At 41.7% G+C, this 15,604-nt stretch overlaps 1 protein-coding gene across 2 annotated transcripts in view; it reads right to left on the reverse strand.

The window, feature by feature from the left end:
* tasp1 (taspase, threonine aspartase, 1) overlaps positions 1-15,604 on the reverse strand; it is an 84,290-nt gene that overhangs the window by 49,740 nt on the left and 18,946 nt on the right. For both annotated transcript variants that reach the window (XM_078405650.1, XM_078405652.1), the window contains one exon: positions 13,311-13,417. In XM_078405650.1, coding sequence (XP_078261776.1) covers positions 13,311-13,417 — 107 coding nt within the window. The remainder of the gene's footprint in view (positions 1-13,310; positions 13,418-15,604) is intronic.

The raw sequence follows: 15,604 nt of genomic DNA on the forward strand, positions 1-15,604 counted from the left end.
AAGAAACATGTACTCTTCATCTAAAACTCAACCATAATTGATTTAAAAAATACTTAGAATGCTGAACTATGAACAGTAGATGGAATTTCTCTGTATTTATTTCCATTGTGATCTGTTAATTTTGGGGAATAGCAAAATGAACGGTAATTGCTCAGACAGACTGTTAGATCATCAGCTGCCCAACTCAAACATCCCCATCTACTGACCAGAAAAGGAATAGCAATTGCAGTAACTCAAGAGAAGCGGCTAGTTACCAAGGACACTGCATATGACGGTTGCTGTGACAGATAATTATTTTTGGCTTCACTGTATATCCACTTAATGTCATTTTTTTTAAGCATGTTAAATAGACGTTGAGCAAACTGCATTCACCAACATTTCATATTTTAACGATGAAGAGTTGACATTGCCAGTACATTTCTAGATGGCAAATATATAATGTACTAGAGAGGATGAGAAAACAAACAAGCACTCTGTTTCTAAGCAATGAACAGAAACTCACAATGGATTGACATTTATACCAGTGGCTTAATAAGAGTCTTTATTTTCCCCCAAAATAAGCTTCTACTTCAGGATGGAAAATGGCACGGTGGTGCAGCGGTAGAGTTGCTGCCTTACAGCGCCAAAGACCCGGGTTCGATCCTAACATCAGTCTGAAGAAGGGTCTCGACCCGAAACGTCACCCATTCCTTCTCTCCTGAGATGCTGCCTGACCTGCTGAGTTACTCCAGCATTTTGTGAATAAATACCTTCGATTTGTACCAGCATCTGGTTATTTTCTTATACTAACTACGGGCGCTGTCTGTATGGAGTTTGTACGTTCTACCCGTGACCTGCGTGGGTAAAAACATAGAAAATTGGTGCAGGAGTGGGTCATTCGGCCCTTCGAGCCAGCACCGCTATTCAATATGATCAAGGCTGATCATCCAGAAGCTGTTCCTGCATTCTCCCCATATCCCTTGATTCCATTAGCCCCAAGAGCTATATCTAACTCTCTCTTGAATCCATTCAGTGAATTGGCCTCCACTGCCTTCTGTGGCAGATAATTCCACATTTTCACGATTCTCTGGCTGAAAAAGTTTTTCCTCAACTCAGTCCTAAATGACATACCCCTTATTCTGGACTCCCCCAACATGGGGAATATGTTTCCTGCATCTAGCCTGTCCAATCACTTAAGAATTTTATATGTTTCTAAAAGATCCCCTCCCATCCTTCTAAATTCCAGTGAATATAAGCCCAATCGATCCATTCTTTTATCATATGTCAGTCCTGCCATCCCGGGAATTAAGCTGGTAAACATACGCTGCACTTCCTCAACAGCAAGAATGGCCTTCCACAATTTTTTAGACCGAACTGCACACAATACTCCAGGTGGGGTCTCACCAGGGCCCTGTACAACTGCAGTAGGAGCTTCTTGCTCCTTTACTCAAATCCTCTCGCTATGAAGGTAAATATGCCATTAGCTTTCTTCATTGCCTGCTGTATCTGCATGCTTAGTTTCAGTGACTGATGTACAAGGCCAACTAGGTCTCGTTGTATTTATTTCACAAAATGCTGGAGTAACTCAGCAAGTCAGGCAGCATCTCAGGAGAGAAGGAATGGGTGAGAAGGAATAGGTCTCGTTGTACCTCCCCTTTTCCTAATCTGACACCATTCAGATAATAATCTGCCTTCTTGTTCTTGCCACCAAAGTGGATATCCTCACATTTACCTGCCAAGCACCTGCCCACTCACCCAACCTGTCTAAGTCATCCTGCAGCCTCATAGCATCCTCCTCGCAGCTCACACTGCCACCCAGCTTTGTGTGATCCGCAAACTTGGAGATGTTACATTTAGTTCCTTCATCTAAATCGTTACTATATATTGTAAATAACTGGGATCCCAGCACTGAGCCTTGCGGCACCCCACTAGTCACTGCCTGCCATTCTGAAAAAGATCTGTTAATTCCTACTCTCTGCTTCCTGTCTGCCAACCAGTTCTCTGTCCATGTCAATACCCTACCCCCATATTTTTTTTAATAAAAATTTTATCCTGCATAAAAGTACATTTTAATATCTCAGAATCTTCATAATGATTTGAACAGCATTATGCAAATACCAGTGTTTCTGACGTACACAAATGGTTTGCAAAAGTAGTTTCTGAACAAACAAATTTACATTTTAGTTAAAGATCAAGCATCCTATCCAAACCAATTGCTAAAAAGCAGCTTACTTGGAGACTTTTCCAATGCATCATTTGTTTAGTCATCGTAAAATTCGCATTCAGCTAAATTTTGCTGAAGAATGGACTAACATGGGGCAGTAGTAGCTTGAATTTTGACTATCAGTGCTGTCTGCATGTAGTCTATTTTTCCATGTGACCACAGGGTTTTCCTCCAGGTGGTCTGGCTTTCTCCCCTATCTTGGGTTGCCAACTTCCTCACTCCTAAATAGGGGACAAGGTGACGCCACCGCCTCGCGTCCCACGCGACCTCACCCAGCCAGTGGCCACGAACTCCTGCTCCACCAATGGCGGTTGCCCCGCCCGGGTTAAACGTTTTAGATTTTAGTTTAGTTTAGTTTAGAGATACAGCGCAGAAACAGGCCCTTCGGCCCACTGGGTCCGCACTGACCAGCGATCCCCGCATATTTACACTATCCTACATACACTTGGGACAGTGTTTACATTTACCAAGCCAATTAACCTACATACTTGTACGTCTTTGGAGTGTGGGAGGAAACCGAAGATCTCGGAGAAAACCCACGCAGGGCACGGGGAGAACGTACAAACTCCGTACAGACAAGTACCCTTAATCGGGATCGAACCCGGGTCTCTGGCGCTACATTCGCTGTAAGGCAGCAACTCTACTGCTACGCCACCCTAAACTGGCTTGGTAAAATTGGCACTCGTTTGTGGGATGGTGTTACTGTGTGGGGATCACTTGTTGGCATGGACTTGGTGGGCCAAAAGGCCTCTGTATCTCTAAACTAAGCTTAAAAAAAAGTTAACTCCCAGCTTGAATTCTTGCACATGCGCGCCTAAAATTTTAACGAGTTTATCACTGTGTAATGCATGACTCAAGAAAATGCTGGCAATACTGAGCATGCCAAATACCATCGGCCAAAACAGAAAGGGCGAAGGCCTTCAGTCTGAAGAAGGGTCCCGACCTCAAACGTCACCCACCATTTTTCCTCCACAGATGCTGCCTGACCCGCTGAGTTACTCCAAGCACTTTGAGTTTATCTTTGAATGACAGAAGTAATGGGTAAAGATGGACTGAGAGTAAATGGATATAGCAAATGATCTATCTAGAAGGTATACAGAGGGAAATCATCAAAAACAGAGCAGAGAAAGACAAAAAGGACAGTGCTGGATCTAATATACACACAAGGAAGAAAGAAACCACTGCTGATGCTGGAAAGCTGAAATACAAAGAGAGAACCCTGGAGATCCTCAGCAGGTCAGACAGCGTCCATGGAGACAGATACAGAGAAGATATTTCAGGTTTGATGATCATTCAGTGGAACAGTCAGATTCAGACAAATTGGAAAACATTATGATCTGATGTTGTTGAATTCAGCGTTAGATCCCAGAGGCTGCATTGAGATGATATTCTTCAAGCTGATCTGGACTTTAGTGTTAGAGATGAAAGGCCAGGGTGAGACAGGGAGTCGGATGCTGATTTTTCTGCACTAAAATGTACAGGATGTTAGATTTCAAAGTTCTGATGAACTGCCTCAATCTAAAACATCTCTCCGGAGGTGTCACCTTCAAGCATTTTGTTTCTATTTTAGTTTTCTAGCCTCTTTCCCCAAATAAAATGTCAGTAACAAGTCGCAAATCTTTTTTTTGATTCAACTTAGAAGTCAGAAAAGATTTATGCTATAAAACAATTATGATCAATAATTATCATATGTAAATATAATAAAGATCACTGTCACGGTGTTGCGGTAGAGTTGCTGCTTTACAGCGCTTGTAGCACCGGAGACCCGGATTCGATCCTGACTACGGGTGCTGTCTGTATGGAGTTTGCACGTTCTCCCCGTGACCTGCGTGGGTTTTCACCGAGATCTTCGGTTTCCTCCCACACTCCAAAGACACACAGGTTTGTAGGTTAATTAGCTTGGTATGAGTGTAAATTGTCCCTAGTGTGTGTAGGATGGTGTTAATGTGCGGGGATCGCTTGTTGGTGTGGACTCGGTGGGCCGAAGGGCGTTTCCTTGCTGTATCTCTAAACTAAAGATGGTGTTCTCTTCAGGTTTGCCTCTTCAGTTGAAATTGTACCCACATTTTTTTCTTTTATCTGCCCATCTCGCGCCCTATCATATCTCCCTCCCTCAGTGAGGCAATGTTGATGTCAAAGCGTTTGAGCTCCTAACTAATAGCATCACAGTCGTGTTTTCCAGTCTGTTGCTGTTGGGATCATCTACGAGGGTTCTGGCATCGGTCAGGCCGAACGTTAACACTGTTGAGAATAAGTTGGCTGTGCGTGGTTCCCTTTGACATGGGGAGCTACTGCGCAGCTGATAGAGGGTAGAACACAGACAAGAACAGCACAAGAACAGACTCTTTGGCCCACAATGTCTGTGTCAAACATGATGCGAAGACCATCACTTACACACTGATGGACCAAAACATTATGGCCACCTGCCTAATAGGCTATTGGTCCTCCGTGTGCCGCCAAAACAGCGCCGACCCGCCAAGGCATGGACTCGGCAAGACCCCTGAAGGTGCCCTGTGGGACCACTGTCGGTAGGTACTCACCACTGCTGACCGGGAGCATCCCACAAGCCTTGCCGTTTCAGAGATGCTATGACCCAGTCGTCTGGCCATAACAATTTGGCCCTTGTCAAAGTCGCTCAGGTCTTTACTCCTGCCCATTTCTCCTGCATCCAACACATCAACTTCAAGAACTGACTGTTCACTTGCTGCCTAATATATCCCACCCCTTGACAGGTGCCATTGTAACATGATAATCAATATTCTGTCTACCCAATCTATACATCTCATAATTTTCTGTACTTCTAACAGGTCTCCCTGCAACCCACAGCATTCCAGAGAAAACTATCCAAGCCTGTCCAATCTCTCCTTGTAGCTAATATCCTCTAAATCCATGCATCACTGGTAAATCTTCCCTGCACCTTTTCCAAAGCCTCCATATCCTTCCTGTAATGGGCGACCAGAACTGCATGTAAGACCCCAAATGCGGCCTGACCAAAGACCTATAGCTCCTATGAAGCCTGATCATAAGGTTATAAGTGACACGAGTAGAATTAGGCCATTCGGCCAATTAGGTCTATTCCGCCATTCAATCATGGCTGATCTCATAGATCCTGCACCAGGAGGAGGCCATTGGGCCCTTCGAGCCAGCACCGCCATTCATTGTGAACATGGCTGATCATCCACAATCAGTAACCCGTGCCTGCCTTCTCCCCATATCCCTTGATTCCACTAGCCCCTAGAGCTCTATCTAACTCTCTTTTAAATTCATCCAGTGAATTGGCCTCCACTGCCTTCTGTGGCAGATAATTTCACAAATTCACAACTCTCTGGGTGAAAAAGATTTTTTCTCACCTCAGTTTTAAATGGCCTCCCCTTTATTCTTAGACTGTGGCCCCTGGTTCTGGACTCCCCCAACACTGGGAACATTTTTCCTGCATCCAGCTTGTCCAGTCCTTTTATAATTTTATATCTCTCTCTCCTAACTCCACAGATACACATGCTTCATAGAGCAAGGTCTTGATCCATGAACAAGGACCTGTGATGAATAGGTAGCAATGCTCTTCACTACACTCACCCTCAGGACACAAAGAGCTCCAGTAACTCAGCAGGTCAGCCGGCATCTCTGGAAAATATGGAGAGGAGATGATTCGGGTTGGAACCTTTCTCCAGACCAATCGTAAGGTTGGGTGGGGAAGAAAGTTAAGGCAGGACAAAGCGTGGTAGGTAAGAGGTGGACACAGGCGAGGGGGGTCTTTGATACGCAGATGGTTGAATGGTCCTCTGCATTTGCAACACTCCCAACTGCAGCCTGGCCCCCTGGTTCCAGTTGCACACTTAACCACACAGATTGATACTGATATATGCAGCAATATCAATCAATTAAAATAATTAATTAGTATTTTTTGATGGGTAAATGACCACTTTCTTACTTACGACACAAGACTGAGGTATTTATCACTGGAAATAAGGTTCACAACACGATGCACTGACATATGTAACATCCTAAAAATCAAGCGTTTGACATTCTTTATGTTAAAACACTCATTACAGTTTCAAAGCCATCTTACGTTTTTGCAAAATATGGGAGGAGAATGTGCAGAGAATAAAATGGGATTAATGTAGGATTAGCTGTAAATGGGTGCTTGGTGTTCAGTATGGACACGGTGGGCTGAAGTGCTTGCTTCCCTGCTGTATCTCACTATGACTTTCTACAATAGAACCAGTCTCAAATTCCCTACAATTAAGAGTGAAAAAAGGACACAAGCCAGCAGACTGAAAACACTGTGTGTCAACAAGAAGTTGCCTATTTTTGTTGTTAATAGTTGATATCCATTTGCAAACTGCACCAGGCTGTGCTGTTTATAAACTGAACCCTTGACTTAAAGGGAAAATAATTTTATAGATATATTTGGACTTTGATTTCCCCAAAGAAAATGTCAGTATCAAGTTGCAAATCTTTTTTGATTCAACTTAAAAGGCAAACAATTTTATACCATATAATAGTTATGATCAATCATTATCATCTCTACAGTCAACAAGCTGTATTTGTCAGCACCGGTGACCCGGGTTCGATCCCTACTACGGGTGCTGTCTGTACGGAGTTTGTACGTTCTCCCGGTGACCTGCGTGGGTTTTCTCCGAGATCTTCGGTTTCCTCCCACACTCCAAAGACGTACAGGTTTGTAGATTAATTGGCTTTGTATAAATGTAAATTATCCCTAGTGTGTGTAGGATAGTGTTAATATGCAGGGATTGCTAGTCGGCGCGGACTCAGTGGGTAGAAGGGCCTATTTCCGTGCTGTATCTCTAAACTAAACTAAACACAAGACAAAACGAAGAGAAAACAAAGAGTGGAAAAATATTGGCAGCGGAACTCTGTAAGGCACTGAAACGCTTATAGTATACGAGTTTGTCAAATTTATATTGAGATAAACAATTGTTATTCCTGCGCTGTAAGATTAGAACAGCAAAACATGTTGATATATCCAGCACCTGATTCAGATTTGGGGCACTGGAATTGGATGTTGATTTTGACAACAAAGTTCTAATAAAGTAAATTCCCATGATAATTAAAGGACTTTCAAACACAGCAATTTTTCTAATCTTCACTTAAAAACGAATTCCTGAAATGGATGGAGTTAAAAGAATTATGGTAATTAATTTACCTACACAAGTGTGGTATTGGATGAAAGAATTTATCTCTTGCAATGTGTTTGGATTATATAATTCGCTTGTTTCCCAAAAATAAACCTCAAAGCACCCAACTTTCTGGGAAGGCCTTTTGGACTTTTGAAACAATTCACTATATCATCCCCTACCCTTGTCCAATCTGCTCGACAAACTAATGATTCTACCTTAAGTCAATGCATGGGAAAAATAATTAAAAAAAAAAAAAAATCTGAAAATGTCTACATTAAGTTGCATACAAGAGAAGTCTCAAAGAAGACTAGCAAAAAATGTGTGAATATCCAGAGGGCTTCATTCCCTTAATCTAACTTAACATTAGAGGTACAGTGTGGAAACAATTCCTTTGGCCCGCCAAGTCCGTGCCGACCATCGATCATACATTAACACTGTCCGACACATTAGGGACAATTTTATTCACTGAAGCCAATTAACCTACAAACCTTTAGTTTTTGGGAGTGTAAGAGGAAATTGGAGCACCAGGAGAAAACCCACGCGGTTACAGGGAGAACGTACAAACTCTGCACAGACAGTGGCTGTAGTCAGTCTTGGAGGGCATCTACAATACGCGATGCCTCAGGAAAGCCACCAGCATTCATAAAGACTCCTCACACCCTTGCAATAGTCTGTTCGAACTTCTACCATCCGGCAGACGTTACAAGGCCTTCTACGCCCGCACTTCCAGACTCAGGCACAGACCTATTTGCACTTTATACTGTTTTAACTGTTTCTAATTTTGTTTCTCTGGGTTGTCTAAATTTCTGTTGATTAGCATCGAAAGGAAGTCGTATTCACAATCTTGTTGTACCCCTGTACAATGACAATAAAGATATATTGTATTGTATTGTATCAAACCCGTGTCTCTGGCGCTGTAAGGCAGCAATTCTACCGCTGCGCCACTGTGCCACACTTTGCTCCCTGATTTTGGAAATAGTGATTCTTCTATTAGCATTCTTCAGAACCCTCAACTGATCTTACCGTTGCATGGCAAGCTTGGAATAACACGTGGGATTTGACTGTGCAATGGTTGAGACAATGCTATTAAGTTTGTGCTTGCTACTCTACACAGATTGCCTGCAGAGGCCACTGTCAAGAATTCCATGCAGTAATAATGGCGAATCCATCCTGTGGTAAATGCCTCAACTTAATTCATTATTTTTACTATGTTCCCCTGACTTGATTCAACCTTTTATTGAACAGGATTTTTTTTTTCATCATGTGGCGCAAAATTATTAAACATCCATCAAGAAAGCCCAAGCACTTTATACAAAAGCAAATTATGTTGAAAGTATCAAAGTATTAAAACCATAGATTTTCCATTGGTGGGGGATTTATCCTTCAGATATCGGAGTCACTTTCAGCATGTGAAGCATTTCATAAGGTCATAAGGAATAGGAGTAGAATTAAGCCGTTCGGCCCCACAAGTCTACTCTGCCATCCAATCATGGCTGATCTATCTCTCCCTCCTCACCCCATTCTCCTGCCTTCTCCCCGTAACCTCTGACACCCGTACTACTCAAGAATCTATCTATCTCTACCTTAAAAATATCCACTGACTTGGCCTCCACAGCCTTCTGTGGCAAAGAATTCCATAGATTCACCACCCTCTGACTAAAGAAATTTCTCCTCATCTCCTTTCTAAGGGAACGTTCTTTAATTCTGAGGCTATGACCTCTAGTCCTAGGCTCTCCCACTTGTGGAAACATCCTCTCCAAATTAAACTCTATACAAGCCTTTCACTATTCTGTATGTTTCAATGAGGTCCGCCCTCATTATTCTAAACTCCAGCGATTGCAGGCCCAGTGCCGATAAACACTCATCATCAGTTAACCTGCTCATTCCTGGGATCATTCTTGTAAAATCATTTCAAAATGATTTGCGAAGTACAGTCCTTCACATCAGTCTCAGGCCACCAAGTTAACCATAAAGTCAACACTGGTAGTTTATTATTAAAACAACAATATTCTGGAACTTGGCAAATTATGTTTCTGCATGAATTAATCTGAACTGTAAACTCAATAGCAAAAGATTAATATTAACTGGAAAAACAAAGGGCTGGAAGTACTCTAGAGTTGAGGCATATTCTACGTAGAAAAATATTGTTTCAGGTTTATGAACATCAATCAGGATGGAAAATTTAGTTTAGTTTAGAGTTGCTGCGTGAAAACAGGCCCTTTGACCCACCGAGTCCGCACCACCAGCGATCCCCGCACATTAACACTACCCTACACACACTAGGTACAATTTTACATTTACACCAAGCCAATTAACCTACAAACCTGGACATCTTTGGAGTGTGCGAGGAAACCGAAGATCTCGGAGAAATCCCATGCAGAACATACAAACTCCGTACAGATAAGCATCCATAGTCCGAATGGGACCCGGGCCTCTGACACTTTAAGGCAGTAGCTCTACCGCTACGCCACCATGCCACCCTTAAAGTTTAACAGGTCTTAAGGTTATACACAAACAGAGGAATTGGAGGATGGTGGTTTTGTTTAAAGATACAGCATGAAAACAGGCCATTCGGCCCACCGAGTCCACGCTGACCAACAATTACCAATACACTAATTCAATCCTGCACTCTAGGGGCAATTTACAGAAGCCAATTAACCTACAAATTTGCACATCATTAGAATGTGGGAGGAAACCGGAGCACACGGAGAAAACCCATATGGTCACAGGGAGAACGTGCAAACTCTGGACAGACAGCACCTATAGTCAGGATCGAACCCGGGTCTCTGGCGCAGTAAGGTAGCAACTTTATTGCTGGGCCACTGTGTTGGTTGTAAAGGACAATAGGGAAGCACTCCAGTGGGATTGAAAGCAAGTAAATTTAAAGCAGGTAAGGATAGTCCAAGGTAAAATACAGTAATAAATGAAGAACTGAAAATAAAAATAATTGAGACATCATGGAGAGTGGAACAGCAGAAAAATTACGTGTGGTATAAAAAATATATTGTGGGCAGTGGTTTTGATATTATTGAACTCAATACAACCTTGAAAGCAATGTGAAAATATTGTCACACTTTTAGTTTTGGAATTGCTTCTGGTCCAAGTGCCAAGTATCACTGGGACAGCACAACGGAGAGAAGAAAGGTAAGAGTGAAAGGCCAGGATCAGATGGACTGAACAAAAATGTTCCACTAAACAGACACCTGACCTGCATTTTGCGGGGAGAAACCATAATTTACTGAACTGAATGAAGTATAAATAAATTCTACGATTTGGAAAAGCGCTCAAAACATGGCACAAACAGCACGTATTTCTGATAAAAGCAGCGTAGAATGGAATTTGTGTTTCCTTATTAGGCTTCAAATGGAAACTGAAGGCCAGTTGTCTACGTTGCAGGTCGGCCCTTTGATCTGTAGCTGGGCCCGGCTCTAGGTCCTAATCAAATTACTGGTCCTTTGAAGGATAATGGGTGGATTCCAAACTATGACAATCAGACTGGAATAACTTCAATTTCTTGAAAATATCAAAGTACAGGCTTACAGATGAAGGCAATATACCTTTACTGGCTGAATTATCAAGTGGGTTTTTTGTTCTGAGAAGATCAAAATATGCATTGTTTAAGCCATCAGGAAATTCTGTTTAACAGCTGGCATGCTCATTATCATGCATTCCACACATCTCCGACCAATGTGTCTTTGAACTTAAAAGACTGACAGCTCTTTCGTGTTCTTCTGGCCTGGAATATTTCCAAAATCTTTTCACTAACATTGCTGGAATTGTTATTCAGATTGAGTGGGTTAACAAATGGTGAAGTTGTGTGGAAGACTTCATAAGATCATAAGACGTCGGAGCAGAATTAGGCCATTCGGCCCATCGAGTCTGCTCCGGCATTCGATCATGGCAGATCTACTTTTCCCTCTCAATCGCATTCTCCTGCCTTCCCCTCGTAGTCTTGGCCACTCTTACTGATCAAGAATCTATCAAGTGTACGAAGGAACTGCAGATGCTGGTTTAAACCGAAGATAGACGCAAAATGCTGGAGTAACTTAGATTGTCAGTCTGATGGGTCTCGACCCGAAACGTCACCAATTCCTTCTCTCCAGCGATGTTGCCTGTCCTGCTGAGTTACTCCAGCATTTTGTGTCTATCTTCAAGAATCTATCAATTTCCACTTTAAAAATACCCAATTTTTTGGCCTCCATCGCCATCTGTGGCTATGAATTCCACAGATTCACCACCCTCTGACTAAAGAAATTCCTCCTCATCTCCATTTTAATGGTACATCCTTTTATTCTGAGGATTTGCCATCTGGTCCCAAAGCCTATTCATTTTGAAGACTTGGAAGACTGTATTTTTGGTTAACTGTGTCACTATTTTTACTTTAGATGTTGCTTGACCCACTGAGTTACTGCATTTTATGTTTTATTAACTATTTTTACTATTAGGACCTTTCTACTTTGACATGACATATCACAGTCAAACCTGGGCCATTCAAACACAATCTTTCAACAAGGAGTGACACAGTGCTGCCTCACAGCACCAGAGATCTAGGTTTGATCCTGACCTCAGGTGCTGTGTCTATGTGGAATTTGCGCGGATTTGTAGGTTGATTGGCCTCTGTAAATTGCCCCTAATGTGTAGGGAGTGGATGTGAAAGTAGGACAACATAGAACTAGTGTGAAGGGGTGATCAATGGTCGGCACCCCTTCATGACTTTATGGCTGATAGGCCTGTTTCTATGTTGTATCTCTAAACTATGTTTTGGTGTTTGAGTTTGTAAATTCAAACTAGAAGCAAAGCCTTCTCTTCCAAGAGACACGGGAAAATGTTTTGAAAGAAAGCCCAAATCAAATTAACAGAACATCACCAGGTGAAAGGGTTAGACCCAAGTGCATTCAAAATATTACAGGAATTTCTAAGATAAAATCAGAATATTTATAACTAATTTGGATAATCATTTATGATTTTGGCAGTCTGAGTAGGTAAATGTAATGTTTTGAAAGTACAATTAATGGTTCTGGAGGCTAAGGGGCATCAGATCAAATTAATGCCAAACTTCTTAGCCATCTTATAACATGTTTTTAATGTTTTGATTATGATTAGCTCTGAAAAAGAATTATTATCTAAATTGTTATTTTATGCTAGTTACATTTTTGATTAATAGTTTCTGGTATTTGTGCAAACATCTGTGTGGTAGGCTTCGTGAATGTGGTTGACGAAATGCAAATCAATCAGCATTAACAAATTTAGACATATTTATTGGAGCTAGTCACAATAATTTTTCTTCCATGACTGACCACTTATTTGAAAGTGTAATGCTATAGACACCTATTAAATAGTAAGGGTGTCAGGGGTTAAGGGAAGAAGGCAGGAGAATGGTGTTAGGAGGAAGAGATAGATCAGCCATGATTGAATGGCACAGTGGACTTGATGGGGCGAATGACCTAATTCTGCTCCTGACACTTATGAACTTATAAATACAAAACTCAATTACAGATATGAATATTTTAACAAGAGGGAAGAAGATGTGCCATTATAGGTATAAAGATGAACCATTAATGCTAATCATTAAGTGTGCTAAAATTATTTTATTTGATAAGAATGAAATTAATTGCATTCTTTATCACATCTTCCAATATAATTTCAAAACAAAAGACAAAAATAAAAGAAGAAACTGCTTACAATTTTCCCTTAGTCATAAATATTTGATGCCATGTTTCATAGAAAATAGAAACATAGAAGATAGGTGAGGAGAAGGCCATTTGGCCCTTTGGGGGCAGCACCTCTGTTTCCCTACCGGAAGTACAGTGACCATTGGGGGAACAAAATTAACTGGTGGAACATGTGTTCATATCAATTGTCGCCAAATTCTTGACAATGGATCTGCATGCTTTTACAAGACATGTTTTAGGATTCATTTTAAAAGTTAAACTTCTCGTTACACTTAGGGTAAAAAGAAAGACACTAACGTTTTCAGACACTTCTCTTCTCTTCTTTGTCTGAATCATTTCTGTTTCCACCTTCTCTGCCAGCTCCAGTTTTCGTCTGTTTTTCCTAAACGCAGATAAGCTGAACTCTAAAAAGGATTAAAAAAAACACTATTTGTATTTAAAAAAGCCAAAATAACATAATTAATGCTGGAAAAACTCAGTAGATCAGGCACCAGGACCACTCATATCACTTAATCTTATTTATCACACCTAATTGACTTCTGTCGTTTTCAGCAATTTGAAACGTGTTATCTGTAGCTTTTAATATTTCTAATGAAAGGTCCAGTAATGTGAACACTTTCTCCACTATTTGTTGTAAACATATGCACACATAATTTAATATGCTAATAAGTTGCTCCTAAAAAAAACAATGGCTGATAAATGGAAGTAACGTTTTGAGCTTTGGTGAAATTATAGTGGTAACAAAGGCAAGTGTGAGATTATAAATGGATCTCAAATTCATGAAGTATTAGCAATAGTCCTCTTCAAGTACAATGTATGGTTAAGAAACTCAGCATGTGACACAATTCTGAGACAATAGTTTACTTTGGAGATACAGCGCGGAAACAGGGCTTTCGGCCCACCGAGTCCGCGCTCACCTGCAATCCCCGCACATTAACACACTAGGGACGATTTACAATCTTTACCGATACTAATTAAACTACAAACGTGTACGTCTTTGGAATATGGGTTGAAACCGGAGCACCCGGGAAAAACCCATGCGGTCACGGAGAGAACATGCAAACTCTGTACAGACAGCACCCGTTGTCAGGATCAAACGTGGGTCTCTGGCGCTGCAAGACAACAACTCTACTGCTACGCCACCATGCCGCCCCATGTACAAAGCAGAAGAACGTACTTTATCCCCAGACCATCCTTAGCTTGACATTTCATGTTGGTCAGCTGAGAATGAGGGGGAGTAAACAAAACTACGCTTTCATTGGCGTTCTATACAATTATTCAGCTCAGAGATCTTGAAGGGATGGGAAGGAGCTAGTGGAAAGAATCAGCGATTTTACAACTGTGCTATAAATTAACAAGGTATTTTACATTTAAACCGATTTCCTTTTAAACGTAACTCTAATAGGCTTTAAGAGTGACTGGTGATTTATTATTATTGTACTAATTTTGTACTAATGATCAAGTCTGGTTTCATATACTAGAAGGTTTTAGCTCTACATACTGCCTTAGGAAAAAGGACATATTGGTGCTGATCAGTACATTACCTGCCCATATTCAGCCCATAACCCTCCAAACCTTTCCTATCCATGTTCTTGTCCAAATGTCTTTTAAATTATGTTATGGTACCTGCTTCAACTACCTCCTCAGGCAGCTCGTTCCATATCTCCACAACCCTCTGAAAAAGCTGTCCCTCAGATTCCTATTAAATCTTGCCCCTCTCACCTTAACCTATGACCTCTGGTTTTTGATTACCCTGGTTAAAAGACTCTGCATTCATCCTATTTATTCCCGTCATGATTTTATACGCCTCCACAAGATCACCACCGAGCCTCCAGCACTCCAAGCTCAGAAAACATCCGCGGTATTTTGACTTTGTATTATATTGAGTACCGGTGAATTTGAAATCTTCCCTTTTTTAAATCTGTAGGCACCATTATATCACAGTTCTGAGTTTGCGGATGACACGAAGCTGGGTGGCAGTGTTAGCTGCGAGGAGGATGCTAGGAGGCTGCAGAGTGATTTGGATAGATTAGGCGAGTGGGCAAATACATGGCAGATGCAATATAATGTGGATAAATGTGAGGTTATCCACTTTGGCGGCACTTTTGGCGGCAAGAACAGGAAAGCAGAGTATTACCTGAATGGTGACCGATTGGGAGAAGGGGAGATGCAACGTGACCTGGGTGTCATGGTGCACCAGTCATTGAAAGCAAGCGTGCAGGTGCAGCAGGCAGTGAAGAAAGCGAATGGTATGTTGGCATTCATAGCAAGAGGATTTGAGTTTAGGAGCAGGGAGGTTCTGCTGCAGTTGTACAGGGCCTTGGTGAGACCGCACCTGGAGTATTGTGTACAGAAGGTAGTTGAGGCCAGTTCATTGGCTATATTTAAGAGGGAGTTAGATGTGGCCCTTTTTGCTAAAGGGATCAGGGGGTATGGAGAGAAGGCAGGTACAGGCTACTGAGCTGGATGATCAGCCATGATCATATTGAATGGCGGTGCAGGCTCGAAGGGCCGAATGGCCTACTCCTGCACCTATTTTCTATGTTTCTATGTTACACTTATAGAGTCATAGAGTGATACAGTGTGGAAAC

The sequence above is a fragment of the Rhinoraja longicauda genome, chromosome 9, assembly GCF_053455715.1.
Source record: "Rhinoraja longicauda isolate Sanriku21f chromosome 9, sRhiLon1.1, whole genome shotgun sequence".
NCBI lineage: Eukaryota > Metazoa > Chordata > Chondrichthyes > Rajiformes > Arhynchobatidae > Rhinoraja > Rhinoraja longicauda.